A 20,064-nucleotide genomic window follows, 5' to 3' on the forward strand; every position below is an offset into this window, starting at 1 on the left:
TTACAAGCTTATGTTTGGTGTCAGGATGTCCCCAGATGGAGGACGCTCACCACAAGTCTCTCTCTCAGACGTCCTCCCGAGGCTTATCGTGTTCTCTATATTTCCACTAACATAAGTTTTTTGGCCCCATATTGAGGTCAGGAAATTCCTGAGATCTCGTTTGGCATTTGATGTCATGTTCTTACATCAAAAACAGATGACAGTTGTGTGTCTTACCTCTCAGAATGATGTTTGCTGTTCAAGAAGATACAGACGATTTCATACCTCAGACAGACGTCCCGTTGTACTTGTGAGCAACTTATCTTTTTCATTTCAGTACACTACATTCACAGTTTCATCGAGAACACTTCCAAATACTTAAACCTGCATTAACTTACTTTTAGGCCACATGGGGGCAGCAGAAACAAGCTGTAAACACAACATTGACATCATTTTTTTTCAAAAAAGTTTACATGAAACAGCGAGCAGAGTTGTTTGTGATTCTGCATATGTGTTTCTGGATAAAACAAGAAACTAGGGATGGACTTGTCTTGATAGCCAACAGAAATGTAGTAGCCAATCTGACGTTATATGCAAACAGAGGTGGCTAAACCGAAATGGTGGTGGCTAGTGCTACTGGCACTTACAGTGCGAACATGGCAAAAGTGCTGATAGAGCTAACAATGTTAATGGAGGTTAGCTTACATTCACTGGGCGGACCTGAAGTAGGAACCCGGAGGTAAAATTGCGACTCCTGCAATAGCGAAGGAATGTCCTGTCTAACCCTGCCTCTGATTGGCTTACCTTGACATTCTTACCCTAATCCTAACCAATCTCATGCCACTTGCCTAAACCTAACCAATTCAACCAAGGAAGGCAACAAGTCAATCATAGTGAGAGTAGGGCGGCTCATTCTTGCACTATCTTAGGAAACACTAAGTCACGAACCACAAGGAAGGAGGCTTCTTTAACGCCAACGTGGAGGGACGGTGTTATCAGCGTTAACCTCTGGAAGGTAGTACAACCAAAAACAGTAATGACTAATGCTGGTTGGTATTTGCAGAATTTATAGTCAAGTGGGAGGGACCTAACACTTGAAGAAAGTGTTTAATTGGATGGACAATTAGTATACACCCCCAAATGTAGGAGGAGTCATCAATATTTTTTTGTTTAAAAAAATGACAAACTCTACAATACCATTAAGAGTACCTATAAAATAACTTCTTTGTCATTGTTAGGCCAGACATTGGCCCTTTCTTGAAGTAAGCTTTGGGGGAAAGATCACTTCCCTTACCGTTTGTAGCAGTGCAGAGAACTGTTCGGAAAAGTGGCAAATTAAGATTGTTTTCTTCATGACTTCAATACGCCAACATGCCAAAGAGCAGTCGGGTGACTGGCTATACAACTGACAAGCTCATTATAAGCCCGTGCTTGGCCAGTTTAAAGAACTTGCACTCATACTCGTACTTCAATCATTTTTTTAAGCTAGCACGAAGGTAGTGGTTTCATAACACAACCTAATGCATGATGGCCGACCAGGGCTAGTTTTGTCGCGTTTTGCCTGACATCACAAGACAGGTCTTAAAAATAATCAAACACCTTTTTGACCTCAATATTCTTTAATCAAAATTCAACTCAAGGTTGTAAAATTAACCAGAAAGGATTAAAACTTGATGCAGAATTCGCATGACCTTTTCCCCAAACAAAGATGGCAGCCATTCTGCGACGTCATGTTGACTTTGAAGATGTGATTTTAAAAAATGGAAACATCTTTATCGATTTTACGACGTCTTCTAGTTGGTATGAGAAGCTGTTAGCTAACAGTAGCCTATTTACAATTACAGCTGAAGTGGAGTAACATCAGCATTCACTTGGAGTGATATTTGTGGTGACGAATGTCTTGTTAGCTCTGTTTTGGTCTCCACTAAGCTAACGCCGGCTTCTTTAGCCTCTAAATGCTCTATGTTGCTAACTAGCTGTTAGTCAGACAGTTGATTTTGGAGCTTTTTTTCTGGCAACAGTTCGCTGCATGTTGAGAGCCATGAGTTTGAACCAAAACAGTAAAGATGTGGGCCCATGTCATTGGTTCGACAGCCCATTGGTTCAACATCCCATTAGTCCGACTGTCCGCAGTGCTGAACGGCTCGCGGCGAGCGTATGGTGCACCGCGACCGGCTTGAGGCAGAGCAGGCTCACGGCTTACGTGTTTGTCACTTTCTTTTTCATTTTAACCCACACAATGATCTTTTCCTGACCCTAACCAAGTGGTTTTTGTGCCTAAACCTAACCAGACCTTAACCACAGGGCATCATGATGATTTCAGAACGGACTTTGGAACAATGAGTTTAATATGGTCGGAACAATGGGATGTTGAACCAATGGGCAGTTTCCAAAGATGTGGGCTTTAAAAGCTCACTGACATGTTTCGAACAAACATCTAATATGTCCAACTATCACTCAGTACGTTTACATGCACACAGTAGTCTAGCTAAGCTCATAGCTTGGCTAATCAGTTAAGTCGGACTTTTCGTCTCGTCTGAGTATACATGCAGAAGAGAAAATCGAATTTCTGACCAAGTAAGTCTGACTCCGCCTCAATAGGCGACGCTGTGTCCTTTTTGAACTAGTTCCGGCTGACCCGAAGAGGAAGATAACGAATGAAGATGGCGGAGATAAATATGTGGATATACCATCCATAAACTTCAAAATGTTTAGCTCCTTTAGTTGTCGGAGCATGAATATAGATTCCTTATCTATCCAGAAGTGCGTCTTCTGCTTCTCGGTCGCCTTGGTGTTTGTTTGTTTTTCCGGGAGTTACTGCGCTGCTATATACTGAACTGCTGCTACGTCATCTCCTTCTTCCGGGTGAAACCCCTCAATGAAAAAGTGGTGCATGCGTGAACGCCGAGTCCGACTCGAGTTGGACTAAGTGGATACATGCAGCAATAGTTTGATTTTCAATCGAATGATCTAGATGTGTTAGTCGAGCTATGGATAGTCCAGTTTCAGTCAGACTAAGCTGTTTACATGCATTTAAAAGTCCGGTTTCAGTCGGACTATGCCAATAATTCGATTTTCTCAAGCTGCATGTAAACGTACTGACTGTGAATCCTTCTTTAGTTGGCTTGATGCTCATGAGAAGATCTTTAACTACAGCACTGTTAAGAACTGTCTGTGCTCAGTCTACCATGCCTGCATCCTTCTGCCCATATTACAACCTTTTAAAAAGCAATTTAAAAGTATATAATGAAACTGCGAGGCCCACAATTGCACACATGAAAACTACCACTAAATACAGTCCAGCAGAACATAAGTATGCAGCACCAGCCACTGCAAAGCAATGATTTAAAGCAAACGACTGGTCAAAAGATTTCACATTGGGTTTATTCAAATAGCTGCTGTCAGACTTTAGCACTGGATGATAATCCGGTCTCATGGAAGTTAATATAACTTACTGCAACAGACGGCAATAGGAAGACATTAGAAACATGGCAAAAACAGTAGAAAATATTCAACTGCATTAGGTTAGTTTTTCCATTTTACAATGTAAAAATGATTGAAGACGTCAAAGTTTATCAGCATTACAAAATAACAGAGGCTGTACAGATAGTGCGAGGCACTTAAGCATCTGGTATTCCTATATGGAACGATAGACCAGATGCTCAAATTAAATGCCTACACACTGTTTGCCAGGGCCACGTTAACAGTCTGGACCTCAGAGATATGAGAGGACTTCTGGATGATGCGGCTGGTGAGAGTGGGCCCCGCGGTGCAGCTCTGCCTCAGAGCGGCGGTGGGTCCTGTGACACACATCCTGTCTATGATAGCGGTCCTCGTAACTGAGAAGGGCTCTCGGGTGCAGCTCTGCCCCGTGCCAGCTCTGGGCGCTGTCACGCTGCTCTGGTCTGCCGTGCAGCTCTGCCCCTGGGCCAAGTTGGTCAGAGCCACAGCGGCGTGGATCTCCCTCCAGCCCTGATCGCCTCGTCTCTGCTGGCCTCGGCCCTGCTGCTGCTCCCTGTGAATATGTCAAAGGAAAAAAAAACAGCCATATGTGAAGTGGATTATTAAACACCATCTCACCTCTTGCCTAAATTAACCTGGAAGAAATCAAGAGCAATTTTTGTTTCGCCTCTTGATTTAAAGCCAGAATAATGTGGATGAATTAGAGGTGATGGTCCAATTTCAAGAGCGACTTCCAAGAGGGATTATGAGTCGTATTACTTTTCAAGCTGATGAAAGTTGAAAAGTGCAAACAGCTGATTCGATTGCAGATTGAGCGATGAATAATTGCTCTTACCTGTCACATTTAGTTGAAGTATAGTCCATTGTGTCTGCAAGAGAGAAGAAAAGTACTCAGAACGTGCCATGAATCAGTTTACTTGATAGCAGTGAAATTGCAAACAATACATAATCAATGTTGGATAAGGCTCTGTGACCGTATGTTAGTGATGCACGGTATTAATGCATGAGTTTTTAATTTGCAGCATGTGTGTATTCATGGGTGATTGTGCATCCAGGGCTCTGATACATTTTCATGGTCAAACTTCAAAAACTTTTCCATGACTTTTCAAGGACCCATAATAAAATCTCCATGACCATTCACAACGCACACAAGTAGAACTGTATAGTGGACTTTTCCCAAATTTTAATTAAATTATTACAGGCGCTCCACGGACACGGAGCAGTTGAGCTCTTAGAGTGAGGGGAGTGACAGTGGACAGTTCAGACAGCCTGTTGGTTATATTGTTTGAAAAAGAGGAAGGCCTGTCTTTACTTTCAGAGAAGCTAAAATGCTCCGTCCAAAACTGCAGTAGCCAACAGTTAAAACGTTTTAGTGTGCCATAGGTATCGCAACTTTGGGATTTATGACCCTACATATTAGATCACAGCCTCTTAACTAGCCTTTTAACCTGCATTATATGAACATATTAGATTCAAACTCTATTCAAACATAATTCCAGCGAGCTGGCAAACATGGAGGGAGAGACAGAACGCAGGAAGGAAATGAAAAAATGTATGTGGTGGTTGACAAAACATCACACATCAAAGTGTATTAGATCCTTGTTACGTCAACAGCTACTGAAAATGAAGTCATTATTTTACATTACTTGGAAGGTTATCTGTCACGAAAGAGTGTTGTAACAATTTCCTTACAAACAATAAAATTACAATTCCATGACTTTTCCAAGCCTTGAAAACGATATTTGGGAATTCCATGACTTTTCCAGGTTTTACATGATTGTGGAAACCCTGTGCACCTGCATGTGAAGGTGCTCCCAAATGCAAGCACTGTAAAACTTCAACTAAAAGCCTTGTCCCAGTTCAAAGCCTAGTCTTTTACTAGCCCGGCGTGGCTACGCATTTTGACAAATAAAGGCCTGTCTCAATTAGAGGCCAGGTCTGGTTACCAAGCAATTCTTTCTTGTTTTTTTTTTTAAATACAAGTTCTTCAGACAAATAAAACCAGGTTGTTGGCTACCTCAAATTATGTGTCCTTTCCTCGCTTACCCTGCAAGTTATTCATATTCCTTTAGACTGTGAGGGTCCTCAGATCAAAGGAATCTGAACGTGTGAAAGGAATGAAAGGCCTGTCCAAAATGTAGGCCTTTTGATTTCAGGCATGCCAATGCACACAATGTATGCTACGTCGCTTACTTTCCTTCTCAAGGAATTTACTCGGAAGAAGGTAACCATTAATGAAATTATTCTTTTCATAATACTTTATAAAAAGCCTATGTAACACTTATCTTCCACTTTTTAATCAGCCCCTCCAGGATGTTGCAATGTTGGGATCGAAACAATTAATGCAAATTCTGCCAGTCCTTGTGCATTCTGTGCAACCTTGCAATATTGTCCAAGCACTACAACTTTATCCCAAAATTAAAATCCAATTTTCGGGGCGTCAGTAGCACAGTGGATAGTGCCGGCGCCCCATGTACAATGGCGATGCCTCGCCGCAGCGGTCGCAGGCTCAACTCCGGCTTGCAACCATTTGCTGCATGTCACCCCCCGCTCTCTCTCTCTCCCCCATTTCACTCTATCCTGTACATTAAAGGCAAAAAAAAATATTTCAAAGCGCCTTTATACACTGTAACATGCATTGTCGCATTTTAAACATTTTTCTTTAGAAAAGCTGCTGTAAAATCAGGCTTTTCAGGCCGTAACAATCCAACAGTCTGCCAAATCCTGGAGGGACTGATTAATATATTTACAGCAATGAAACAGAGGGACATTACAGTGTTTGACATAGATGGCACCCAAAGCAGTCAAGCAACAGCTTCTGCTAGGGTACGGCAACACCACTTGGACAAACACACCATAATACTAGAACCAGTGATGATAATAATAATGATGATGGCAATTTGTTAAGCTTATTTATAATTATCATTACATTTGCGAATTATTACCTTGGATGGCTGTGTGTTGCTTGTCGTAGCATAACAGTGTTTTTATTGCTGGCTGTGTCCCTCCCAATATATATTCTAATTACTGCCTTGATACAGTTACCACTTGTCCAGGATGTCTCTCTGGGTTTGTTTTACAGTGCCAGAAAGATTTGACTCAGTGAAGTGCACCACTCTGCCTGTGCTCAGCTCCTTTAGCCAACATAAATTCAATGCAGTATTTCTCTTGAGCTCTTAAGAGGGAGAAAAAAAAATCTGATATCTGCATCGTGTCAGGAGGACTGAGTGTGTTTTCAGGTTTCCAAATCTCTACTAGCACCTTTAAGTGGGTCCGAAGTGTGTTGTGCCTTTTCCAAAACCTGTCCCTGCACATCTTCATCGTTTTTGACCGAGGCACTTGATTAACTTGTACCAGCAGGCAGGGGAGTGTCGAATGAATGAATACCTGAGAACCTTGCTAAATCTGTGGAAGAAGGAACAGTCTTTCTCTCCAGGTCCTGAAATGAAACTTCAATATTTCTGGCTGTTTCAGAAGCAGGAGCAGGATAAATAGGACTTCAGAGTAATATCGTATTGCTTGCACAATCTCTGTTTGAGGTCTGTGCATTATATGTAGAAGTTATTTTCCATTGCAGTTTTGGAATATTGCCTTTTTTCATTGGAGCAGATAGAAGCTGGTCAAAACTGATTTTTCATCAGAGAGCAATAGACAGGGAAATTAGAGGCCCACTGTGAAACACAGACTTGCTAACAGCCCGAAACATCCCCGTCTCTGATTTCTTTAGCCAGGCTGGAGCCAAGAGCAACTACTTGCAGATAGTAAATCATTTTACTGTTTTATACTTTTTTGCTACTGAACGTCCCTGAGCATTTCTCTCTTTAGGCATAATATGCTTTGCCAAGAAAGTACTTCAGTACCTCTGTTGTATTTATTACCAAGAATAAACATTGTTTTACCTCTGGTGAGTCTCAAATTTACAACGAGGATCAGTTACGACTGAATTTTACAAGGGGTAATGAAGCTTCTCACTGCTTTTTTTGTATAAAGGCCTATATATTACACTGCTGCAGTATAGTTATGGTTTCATGTTAGAGCTTTCATCTAACCTTACTTACTTACAAATAAGGAATAGTTTGATATTTTGGCACAACCCAATCCTCCAAAAAATGTTGGCATTGTATGTTTCTACAAGCCACGGATACATTACATTTGCATGTTATTATGCAGTGGATATGGTGAGACATTTCAACAATGCTGTGGTTAATGTCTGCTTAGGTTTAGGCACAAACCCTACTGGGTTATGGTTAGGAAAAGATCATGTTTTGGATTATAACCCAGTTTTGCGAGGCACAATGACATCTGGAAAAGCAGCAATTTCTTGGAAGAAAAGGGGAAAAAAAAGCTGCTGGAATAACACTGACATCGCTTCAAAACACCCATGTTTGGAACCTAGAAAGCCACTGGACAATCACTAATGGGTCACTGCAAAACACCCAAATTTGTAATATAAAAATCCGCTGGAAAAACACTGACATTACTCCAAAACACCCACGTTTGGAGCCTCCAATGCTGCTGGAAAATCACTGGTGAGTGAATCTAAAACATTAAGTTTGGAGCCTAAAAAGCCACTTGAAAACACCAATGGGTCTTTGAATGACCACGTTTAGAACTAAAATGGCTGCTGTTTGGAGTGTCACTCCAAAGCACCCATGTTTGGAACCAAAAAAGTAAAAAAAACAAAACAACCACAGATGGGGTCACTAATCAACCATATTTGGAACTAAAATAGCCACTAGAAAGACACTGATGTGTCACTCAAAAAAAAAAAAAAGCTGCTGAAAAAACACCAGTGGGTCACCAAACGACCACATTTGTAACAAAAAAACACAGACTGGTCACTCCAAAACACACATCTGGAACAATGCTGACAGATTATGACAGTCATAACATTATGACCCATGCTGGTGGTTTTAAAGCAATCACTTGGTAAAACACAACTGGTTTTGTTGTTTGTTGGTCTGGAACAGTGGTCTACAGCTTGGCAGCCATCGTAGGTGACAAGCCAGCCACCATATCCTCCACCTCAAGATGACAGAGTCAGCTTATATACGATGTCACTTTATAATGTTGATATGAAGCATATGAAATGTCAACAATTTCCTCTGGTGTCTGGGCTGTTTGAGAAATACTCTTAGTTACTGTCTTAGATAAAAAAGAGTTGTACCACTCTCAGAGAGGGATCAATCTTGTCATCTAACTCTTGGAAAGATAGTGAATAATTGTATTTAATTTGTATTACAGTGTTCTGTATATTATGTGATTGAGCTTTCTGTCACTACCGTAAACCCTGCCAGGGTCATCCCAATGTTCCTATGTTGCTTGAAGTAAACTGATATTGTAATAGGTTGGTGAGGGCTAGCTTTACAGTTCATATTGCTAAGTAATGAAGGGAAATGGATGTTTCAAATGCAGTTCGAAGGGTAAAAATCCGTTCAGCCACTGCGGAGATATTAATGTCTAAAGTCAATTAAAAATGGGTCTCAGAGAGTATGATATCAGTAGGCTATAAGGTGTGGGTGGATGATTTCAACATATCGACCCAGGGAAACATACATTTAACATCTGACCTAAAGAAAAACATCGCTGAGAAAATAAAACCCTTTAAAAGGTCTCTTTAATGAGTCATATTAAGAGGATAATGAGCTGGGGAACATAAGACCCCGTCTCATGTAAACCTCTTATAATGAAATAATGCCTACAAGAGCTGATTTAAGTATTTGTGTTCTCCTACAATATCAGCTTAAATCCCTTCAGTCATCTCACAGGTGTGTCGTCGGGATCCACGCTGGAAACAACTGTGTACTGAGAAAATATTGTAACACATTATTTCCTCAATGCGGACATGTATTCACGAACAAGAGACTCCCCGCTCAGCATGCGTGTTTTCTTTTCAAACAAAATGGATGGAAAACGCAGCGAGGCGTTTGTCCAGATATGTTTTTCACCGCTCTGCGTCCAATAAAACATCGTTCTGGTCACATTTATGGCCCTCCAGCCTTCTAAAGGGAAATACTGATGTTGATGTGAGTAACATATTATATGGTGTAAACATCCACACATTCCTGTAGAATAAAAAAATCACTATACTCTTCTGTTAGACTTTTACTGCCAGTGGAATTGTGATCATGATAAAAGTGTCCTTGTAAGACACTGTGTAGTGGCATCACTTATTAGTCCATCACTTGAGGTCGACTTTTAGCCGTCTCTCTGGCGGAGTATAAACGTGTTAATGGTGTTAGTGCCTGTCATGAATCTGGCAGCTTGACTTTCCACTTCACGTCCACAGAGGAGCCGTACCGGGCTGCAAACACCCTTAATATGACCAGCAGGGATGCATTAAAAGTTTGCACAAACATTTGCTGCCCACGTAGTGTGTGATGACATCAAGTAACCCCCAAATATTCCAAAAGACGTATGATTTAAAGTAAGCAATATCGTGCTCCAAGGAGTGGGGTAAAATTTTGGTGAAATGTGGTTATATGCTGTCTTGCCCTGAAGTAGATGAGAAGATTGATACCTGTATGCTAAGCATGAAGCCGGCTGATGTTAGCTTAGCCCAGCATTAAGACACAAAACAGGGGAAACTAAATGTAAAGGAAAAAAACAAAAAAACAAAAACTAAAACACATGTGTGTGCATGCAGTTAACCAGCTGCCTTTTGGCTCATGATTAATCTTTTTTTGACAAAATCCTGTGCAAGTCTGCGAATCAATTTGGTACCTTGGATGTATGAAAAGAACTGCATAGAGCATTGGAGGCGAACCCCCATTCATTCCTATCAAAGCTGCTTAGTGTCGCATGAAGCTAAAAAAAAAGCTCTATTTCTGGGGTATGAAAGTATCCAAATGTTTGCATTATGGGGCCCATAAAGCAAGCACACTAGAGACTTACGGCAGCGGAGTGAGGCCGAGTACAGCTAAGCGGCTAACTTCCTGTTTAACACTCTGCTAACTTGAATGGAGGTAAAATCATTTAATCTTGTGGCTCTTCTAGACTTAAGAAATGTTATTGGACCAATTGATCAAATCCTGGTAATTAAATTAGTTATCACACAAGAGTTATGAAGCTCAAAAAATGCTGAAAGACGTCCCTTTCCCAATATAACTCTAAGGGAAAAAGTCTTTTTGGGTTCCCATGGAATCACACAACAGACCTGGATGGTGTAGTTCCAGTTTTGACCACTATGTGAAATGGATTCAAAGCCTGGCGATCTTCCTGAAGCCAGCTGGCATTAATACAAACACACTCCTGCACACACACACACCTGACCTCCATGCCAAATATCGGCGTCCCAAGGCAAAACCTGCGGCTGCCAAAGGGTGGGGGAATTTTTGTCAACCGACTGACCACACAGCCAACGGAGTGAGCTATAGAGCTGCAGCTAAAAATCAATTCACTAGTCAAGACACCTTCAAAGCTCACTAGATAGGCCTAATATGATATGTCTCTTTAGTTTAATCTGTGCAAAATCAGAAGGAAGACAGTTGAGAAAGGTGACTGCTCATTGTTCCCACAGCCCCTAATTCCAGAACTCCAATGACTACTGTTTTTTATTTTGGCTTTCGAGAGGGACATGCAACTTTAAAGGTCCAGTGTGTAGGACTTAGGGGGGGATATACTGGCAGAAATGGAATATAATATAATAAGTATGTTTTCTTTTGTGTATAATCACCTGAAAATAAGAATCGTCGTGTTTTCGTTACCGTAGAATGAGCTGTTTATATCTACATAGGTGATGGGTCCTGGTTCATGGAGATCACCATGTTGCACCACCATGTTTCTACAGTGGCCCGGAACGGACAAACCGAACACTGGCTCTAGATAGGACCATTCATGTTTTTGCCTTGGCTTGGTAGTTAGCAGCCCCTCTACAATCAGAATGTTGGAAACCAGTAATTTCTTTTAACGTGAATCTGCTTTATTCAGTGTTTTTACCAGATTAAATCACCTGGTCCATTTGATTTAGAGAGGAGAGACCTTCTACAGAAAACTCCGCTCCTGGTAAAAACCTCCTGAACAATGAACACTGAAGGAATCCTAACCAGGAGAGGTTTCAGCTAGTTGTAATCTGCAATCGTCACTGCTGGATGCCTCTAAATCCCTCTAAATCTCACAATGGACCTTTTATGGTTGGATTCTGTTTTTATTTTAAATACTCTCGAAGCATAAAAGGGCTGTTATTTAAAAAAAAAAAAAAAGGGAAAAAAGAAAGAAAAAAATGCTGCCAAAATCCCACCATTTATCATCGTTGTAAAATCAGAAATAATCGGCTCATTGTCAAATTTCCGACGGTCCCTGAACAAATCTTGTGCAATGACCGCTTCCATCAGGAAACAAAATCTAAACTCAAACCAGTGATATTTGATCAAAATTTTCCACGTGTTTCATTTAAACTCTCGCTGAAAATACTGTTTGCACAAATAAGATCCTGTAAAATTACACTGAGTTCTGCGCTCCTCGTGACAACAGTGAAAAGGCTTATTTTAACTCCAGGAGTTTCAACTTTCAACTCTTCGACCATCAAAGATATGTTTTTAAAATCTAAAATAAGCCAGTGTTACTGATTCTGATCTGGCCGTTGTTGCTACTGTTGTGTGTGTGTGTGTGTGTGTGTGTTTGATGATTATTTGGGAAAAGGTCATAACATAGCCTATATGCACATGCTGCTGATGCTGTGTGTGTGTGCCTGTGGTGTGTTTGTGTGTTAGTGTAGTCTTGTTAAAGTTTGTTGGTTTTGTGTGGCTGTGATGCTCCAGTATTCATCATCTCACAGCTTGTGAGATGATGTGTGGAGGATGATTTACATTTAGCTGAAGAAATTAGCTGTTCGTTTTGGTGCTAACTGTCTCTCCCTCTGTTGTGTTTGATTGTTGCACTGGCTCCAGTTGTATGTACATTTGGGGTGAATATACAGATATATGGTTATTTATGGTGGAGGGAGGGTCAAGGAAAAAAAACACCTCAGCCACCTCTGTACTCTGATAAACAACCAGTGCTGTAAGTTAACTAATTACATTTACTCAAGTTTTATACTTAATTACACCTACTTTACTTGAGTATTTTAATCTCACACCACTTTGTATTTCTACTTCATTTAACTTCAGAGGGAAATATTGTACTTTATAGTCCACTACAAGTATTTGATAGCTTTAGTTACTACTTACTTTACAAATTCAGATATTTGGGCACAAACCATAAAAAACATACAAGTGCAGGTGCAGTGATCAGTGGATTGATTAGAGAGTTAATTGACATTTTGACAATGGTTCAAGCCATTTTTCCAGCTTCTCCAATATGATGATTTGCTGCTTTTCCTATAATTGATTTAATTATCTGGATTTATTCAATTGATTTAGATTTTTCTGCTTTCAGTACTTTTATTATTAAAATACATTTCCTGATTGTACCAGCATACTTTTACTTTAATAACAATTTCAATGCAGGACTTTTACTAGTAATAGAGTATTTTTACAGACCGGTTTTAGTACTTCTACTTATGTAAAGGATCTGGATACTTTCTCCAACACTGTAAACAGCACAGTCCCTAAAATTGTGGCAAATACGCTCATTTTCTTTCTCTATGTTATATGAAGCTGCAGCCAGCAGAAGTAATGGTGGCCTAGCATAAAGACTATAACAGTGGAAAATAATAATAATAATAACAGTAATAAAATATAAAAATAATAATAATAATAATAATATTAATAATGATAAGCACTGTTGCAGGATTTTTGTATGCGATCATCTATATGCCAATGTCGGGGTGTATTTTAGCTGGTCTTTGTAATCGTGTAGTTGCCTTTTTTTTTTGCATTTTTCTGCTTCACTTATAGCATATGTTAACATACTTTTTTGGCTTTTCTTTGTAGTAATCTCATTCTGTGTTTTATATTGCTTGTTTTAGAGCTGTACATTTTTTATTTTGTTATTTTGTTCTGTGTTGTCTGTCTGTAACTTATGTTGCTGCCTGTCTCGGCCAGGACACTCTTGAAAAAGAGGTTTTTAATCTCGAGTTTTTTCCTGATAAAGATTAAATAAATAAATAAGAGTTTTACACCTCAGTTTTTTTGAACAGATAAATCAAACAAGATATAATGTTAATTTGTGAACGTTATAGGTTGTTTCGCTGAAGATGATAAAAGAACCATCAGTTTATCATTTATTTACATTTATTTAATGGTCTATGATGGAAAAAAATGCAAAAAATGCATATCTCTCAGTCAGGAATCTAATTGGCTATAAGAAGCACCGTTTATTAAAACAACCGCTTGCTATTGGCTGGATCTATAGACCCAAAAGAGAGGCAGGCCCCTCTCTTTCTACACAGGCTTTCTACGTTGGCTATTGTAGGCTATGGAGAAAACATGGAGGCTCCTATTGGCTCAAGTAAGGTGTCAATCAACAGGTCAGAGTTCAGCGGCCATTTTGCTATTGAGCTTTCGGCAATAATTACATGCAAACTGGAGATAGTGTGGACAATGTGTGGCGAAATTAGATTTTAAAGGATGCAAGGGCAGTCCGTGGATATCTTCGGACGTAATTATGTGTTTGGACTAGGGTTGCAGCAGTATGAGATTTTCACATTACGTTAACCGTCACAGAAAATATTGCGGATTCACAGTATCACGGTATTACAGAATTTATATTATTATCAGTCCAAATGACCCCTAAAGGAATGAAAATGGAAGGGTTATTTTTGGTTGAACAAACATTTTATTTCTATAATTGAAACCTGAAACCATTTTGTTTATGAAAGTTTGTGGAAAAAGTGTAAAAAACAAATGTAAAGGGGAGATTAAATGTCTGTAGGTATTGTAGATATTCAAATGTACATGGTATGATAACCGTCAGGTTTTATATCACGATATACCTTGAAATCGGTATATGGCGGCAACCCTAGTTTGGACTAAATATTTCACTGGATTTCGATCGTCTGGACCTTTACGAATGTATCATGACAATTTTTGTCAGAATATTACCAATGTGATGATTATGATAAGGCTTCATAGCTGAGTTCTAAGTGTTTGTTTGTTTGTTGGTGGTCTGACAGAAGCGTTTATTGTACCTGCTGTGGTGGTTGTATATTAAAATGGTCCACATCAGTCGAACCGCAAGAATCTTAGCTTTCTAATGATGTGTAGCACGAGTTACTGTTTTGACATAGCAGTTGTTTACCTATTATAATTCTTTAATAAACAATATGTTTTTTTAATGTTTGTAAAATATTGATACATTCGTTCAATAGTTTAGAGTAAGACAATATTCTGTGTATAATATATATCATTTCACTGGTCCACTATTGCTTTAAATATGAAGTACAGGCCTGTTGAAATGATGAATTATCCCAATTATTCATGTCTATAGGCCAATTTGAGGTTAACCTGAGTTTCCCGGATACAGATTAAGCCTTGTCACAAACTATAAAAATGTCCATTAAACAGCCGTCTTTAGACTGGAACCAGGATTTAATGTTTGCTTGGAGAGTGGTCCTGAAATAATAAAAAAGGAACTTAAAGCATGCCTTGTTTAATTTTTAGAGTGAAACTGATGAGATATGCTAAAAAGCAGAACTGGTTTCAAAAATCTTTTCACAACTCTTATAATGTAATGTACATTGAGATTGATTCTGAGTAGGAAAGTGACACTTGGGAGAAGCCGCCTGCCAAAGCACACATGAGTCAGGGAAGCAAAGCTACACCCTCAAACAGGGATGGTAAACGCCAAATGGATATTAGTGATCTCGCTCTGCGTTGTCTCACAGATGAGTGGCAGCTCTGACAGTCACTCTACGCGACGTCTTCAGTGCTTTACTGACAGACTGCTCCACTTCTACATTTGGCTGAGTTTCCTACTTCTCACCCTGGGAAGAATAAAGTCTCAGACATGCTGTAATTGTCCTTGAGACTGGACTGGACATTTCCACCATGGCAAGAAGCTGAAGCGGAACAAATGGCACATTCTAGTATATGGAAATGATATTTGCGGTGTGCAGCGGCAGCCAGCGTGAGCTCCGTCCAATTTTAAAATGAGGGATTTCAGCGTCTGCATGAGTCTTTATTAGTGATGTTTGTAAAGGCTTTGGCTCCCGTACCTTTAGCGGATTTGAGGGTTGTCAGTGAGCTGGGCTCCCTATAGGTCTGAAAGGGCACCCAGGTGTCAAACTCCCTCCCAGATTCGCTGTAACTTTATAATTGAATCTCGCAGAGCTTCTGACTTTCAGTGGAGTGCCAGAGATTTATTAACGTCAGGGAGCTCTGAGGAGCCATGTGGAAGTTTCTGTTCGGTCTGTTCTTATTTTACTGTACACTGTGGTGTGTTAAAAATGAACTGAGGGGAAGCAGGGTAGTTAAAGTGTCATTTTACCTCACATTCAACATAAATCTGCAATTAACAAGGAAGATGCTTTGATGATTTCTGTGGACAGGGGGTGCTATCATCTCTCTTCCTGCCACTTTACCCTCCACGTTGCATCATTGCCTGCTTTCCCTGATTCTGTATTCAGTGCAGATGTTGTTCTCTCAAATAAGAAAACTCTGTCATTGCTTTAAAGCAGGAGATTTTAGCTGGTTATGAAACAGTCTCAATTTAACATTGATGCCCCTTTATGACATATATAAGCAAACGAGACCATGAGCGAGAAGATTGGCTTTTTCTATTTAGATACTCTTAATGCCTGTTCCGAGATCTGATTCCCTGCCAAAATTAAATGGAATGATTTACGGCACACAGACAGAAGAGCCTATGTTTACATTTACCTGGCAAAGTTTTGCCGTAGTAGTATGTTAGCCAGTTAACCGGAACAGGCTGTTTTCATGCACTGTTCGCAAGTATACCTATGAAAAGTAACGTACCAGATCTGTATGTAACCCACATAATCATGAACTAATGATTTGTTTATAACCCACAGAATTGGGGTTTGGGGGGGGTCTGTGATCACGTGACCAATGTGCTGACGGGAGTAAAGAAGGAAATAGTATTAAGAGCCAAACTTTGTGCCAGGAAACAAGTTGTGGTGGTTGATGGGTCAAACAACCACAGGACTTTCATCCAGGAGACCAGTGTTAATGTCCTGTGTGAAATTCTTGTGAGGTACATCGTCACCATGATTCTTTTCCGTAACGTAACCTATGTAACATCACTTGCCTAAACCTAGCCTCCGTAACTTAATATTAAGGACGCAACATGACAATGCCCTACTATATTCCTTTACCTATCCTATGTAACTTTTTAGTTGCCTAAACCTAACCTACATAATTTTACTTGCCTAACCCTAACCCATGTAACTTTACTTGCTTAAACTCTACCTACGTAAATGTTTGTTACGTACGTAACGTGACAACGCCCAACTGTTTCTTTTCCTACACCTAACCTACGCAACTTTACTTGCTTAAACCTAATTTGTGTTATTTTGTGTTAAGTACATAGTGTGCTAATTCATTAGATATCATACGAATTGTATAAGGATGCATTAAACAAAATAGTAGGAGATATTCTTGAGAAAAGTTTATTTTAGACCTTATATTTTGTAGTGATGGTTGATACTGGGGTGGGATCAGCAAAGAGGAAAAGAAAAAAATGACCAAAGAACAAAAACAAAAGCTAATAGGGACAGTGATAGAGCACAGGGAAAAACATGATGGAGACAACTGTGGAATTTGATAGTATTCAAAACTGTTCCTGAATTGTCCGTCTTCCCACTAGACAGTTATGTAATAAGTCTGTTTTATTTCTAAATTTTATTGCGAGAGATGTGATTTTAGACTAATATATGAATTTATGATGGAGGCTAAAACAAAGCTAACTTTGTTTCACCATTGTCATATTACAGTTATTAGTCTTAGATAGACACACAGATGCTTTACCTCATTGCTATACATTCTACAGCTGTGTTTAAAAAAGAAAAACAGTATTACAGTGTTTAGGACTCAGGGGGATGTATTGTCAGAAATGGAATATAATAAATATTCATTACTATGTTTACTTGAAACTAAGAACTGTTGTGTTTCCGTTACTGTAGAATGGGGCGTTTATATATACATACGGAGTGGGTCACCTTCCACCAGTCTGCCATGTTGTTATACAGTAGCCCAGAATGGACAAACAAAACACTGGCTTTAGATAGATCTTTCTGTATTTTTGCGTTTTCATGTTTTCACTTTTTGCTTGGGCCACTGTTCTACATGCTTGGTACTCAGGAGAAGTTTCAGTTGGTTGCAATTCCCAACCTTACCACTAGATGCCATTAAATCCTACATGCTAGACCTTTAAAAATAAGTTGCATCTTTCTTCTCTTGCTTTCTAAACAAGTGCAAGAGCAAGCCAGATCAATATCTTTACTGCTCATGGAAACACTACTACTTTTGTCCACGGGGGGCGCCAAAATCAACACAAAATGAAAACCTGCTTTGATGTGTTGTGTTATAATGCACCGTGAAAAAGTGACATCTCTCACCCATGTGGTAGACAAAGTTGGCCTCTGTTTCATAGGATGACGCTGGCGAGACGACATCTCGATCGCACTCGTTGGAGCTGAATGACTCGGAGTGGCTCCTCCTCTTGCGAGCTGTAGTGACGCTGTCGGCCTTCGCCGCCATCATGTGCCGCAGGGTGTCGTTCAGATAACGATTCAGTAAACTGCTCTTGTACTTGGATGGGGGTGACGCGCTGTCGTCACTGTTGGCGGAGTCTGCCATGGCGAGGACGCTGCCCTGCTTTTCAAGCACGTTCTTGTGGGAAGATGACCTGACGAAGTCTGATTGGCTGATGGGAGTTTGTAAGGGACACTCTTCATCTACAGAAAAGGAAACAAAAATGAATTATGTCATGTGTACTGATTCAAATGATTCATATAGGATGATACGAGCTATGAACTGTATATGTCTATATATTGTAATATATGTCTATTTATCTTTATACTGCTGTTTCAGTTTAGATCTAATCTTTCCTTCACAATTCCATCTATTAAAAGGAAAAGTAGTAAACACTATAAAATGATACTGTAGCCTGTACCATCTGAGTCTGTGTCATCGCTGCACACGCTCAGCCTCTCAGCGTTTCCCTGGATGTATTTATTGTACAGTTTGATCCTCAGGGCCCAGCTCAGGTCGGGCTGTCTCACTGTGTTCTTCAGCCTACGACGGGCGTTTGCAAACCAGTTCGAAACCTGCACAGATGCACCTCATTACAGAAAAGCACTGGCTTCATTTTAACCCACAGAATTCAATATCACTTTTGCTTCATTCCACCATCCCTGCTTTCTTGCACGAGCTCATCTCTCACCTGCACTAGCGTCATGTGTGAGCCCAGAGCCAGCAGGACCTTCTCCGTCTTGGTGGGGTAGGGGTTGTCTCGGTGTTTGTACAGCCAATGTTTCAGCGGCCGAGCCATGTCCTGCAGCACCTGTCTCTTGTGGCGAACTTTGACCCCCCCCAGACGAGACCTGGAGGAATCACAATTTGCCTCATAGATTCACAACGACCACCCGCAATCTGCTCTGTTCAGACTTTGACATTTATACATGGAACAGCATGATACTGAATTATTTGTCTGTGACTTCCAAGTCTGAAGAAGTGCAAAGAATTATTCAACAATGCATGAAAATGCAGAGTAAAACAATATTTTATCATGATGTCAGGTTAGATAATTATCCTAGATGTTAAGATACTGCATTTTAAGATACATATTATAACACTAAAACAAAATACAACCACCTGTTTAACTGTTTAAAACAGTTTTTCCAACACAGACTAAAAGGGCGTACCCGTATCTTCTGTATTTGATAGGAGAGCTGTCGTCAGTGGTGTCCTGGCATCGCAGCAGGTCTGCGTTCTGCTCGTCTGTTAAACTGCTCTGAGGTAAGTCCACACAGTTCAGTCTGCTCCTCTCCTCTGCTCTCATGTTGTCCTCCAAATGAAGCAGAGCGTCAGACTTCATCTCAGCGACTTTGTTCATTGTTAAACGCAGAGAGTTTTCCTCAACAGATCAACAGGTGCATGAGTAGACTTCCAGATGTAAAAAGAAGCAGCAGGTTCCCATTCTGGATACTTGATGTAAAGGTAATTTTAAAAAGGGTTAAAAAAAAAAGTGTCCCGTCCTCTTCTGAGATGATGACACACTCTTACGAGAGAATAATGTTTGAAAAGTCAGAGGATGTTGTCTGGTTTAGTTGAGCTGTGTGAGGAGAGTTCAAATAACCTGCTGCTCAGCCGCCTATTGGCTCTCCCGCCGTCCAATCACCTCTCTGGAGAGAGCTCTGTGAAGGAAAAGCTTGCAGAGCAGCAGCCTCGGTAGCACTCCAGGATATGAAAAATATTGCACATGAATATCAGCAAATGTGGTCATAAGATTTACTAGTAAAATGTTGCCTGGTGTGAGTGCAGCCTGTGCTAAGCACTCTGACATGCTCTCATATTTTCTACATGAGGCACATGAATCTCTCGCGGTTTTACCAAAAATCGTGTCAGCAGATATTAATGCATGTTTTACCGGGGGATTCTGGAAATTTATGGGTGTAATTGCACGGTTGCTATTAACCAGCGAAACCACCAAACTGCGCCTCGTGTTGGGGAGTGAATCCTGCTGAGCTGAATGGATTTCATGTACAAATTGGCTCATAATGCA

General features: G+C 40.2%; 1 protein-coding gene across 1 annotated transcript; it reads right to left on the reverse strand.

Annotated features, from left to right (window-relative positions):
• Positions 1-1,059: 1,059 nt before the first annotated feature.
• Positions 1,060-19,613, reverse strand: LOC117271441 (homeobox protein Mohawk-like). The gene is made up of 6 exons (XM_033649590.2): positions 19,205-19,613; positions 18,724-18,883; positions 18,454-18,607; positions 17,897-18,235; positions 4,277-4,310; positions 1,060-3,994 (listed from the first exon to the last, which is right to left on the reverse strand). The coding sequence occupies exons 1-6, from the start codon at positions 19,393-19,395 to the stop codon at positions 3,655-3,657; spliced, it is 1,218 nt and encodes a 405-aa protein (XP_033505481.1). The 5' UTR covers positions 19,396-19,613; the 3' UTR covers positions 1,060-3,654.
• Positions 19,614-20,064: the final 451 nt, after the last annotated feature.

Source organism: Epinephelus lanceolatus, chromosome 12, assembly GCF_041903045.1.
Source record: "Epinephelus lanceolatus isolate andai-2023 chromosome 12, ASM4190304v1, whole genome shotgun sequence".
Taxonomy (NCBI): Eukaryota; Metazoa; Chordata; class Actinopteri; order Perciformes; family Serranidae; genus Epinephelus; species Epinephelus lanceolatus.

Bases quoted from the DNA above. Each gene is read 5' to 3' on its own strand.
- LOC117271441 (XM_033649590.2), bottom strand. From the start codon at position 19,395: ATGAACAAAGTCGCTGAGATGAAGTCTGACGCTCTGCTTCATTTGGAG. The intron at 18,236-18,453 runs GTACAGGCTACA...CCTTTTCTGTAG, and splicing joins CGATGACACAGACTCAGATG to ATGAAGAGTGTCCCTTACAA. The intron at 4,311-17,896 runs GTGAGAGATGTC...TCTCTCTTGCAG, and splicing joins CAACTTTGTCTACCACATGG to ACACAATGGACTATACTTCA.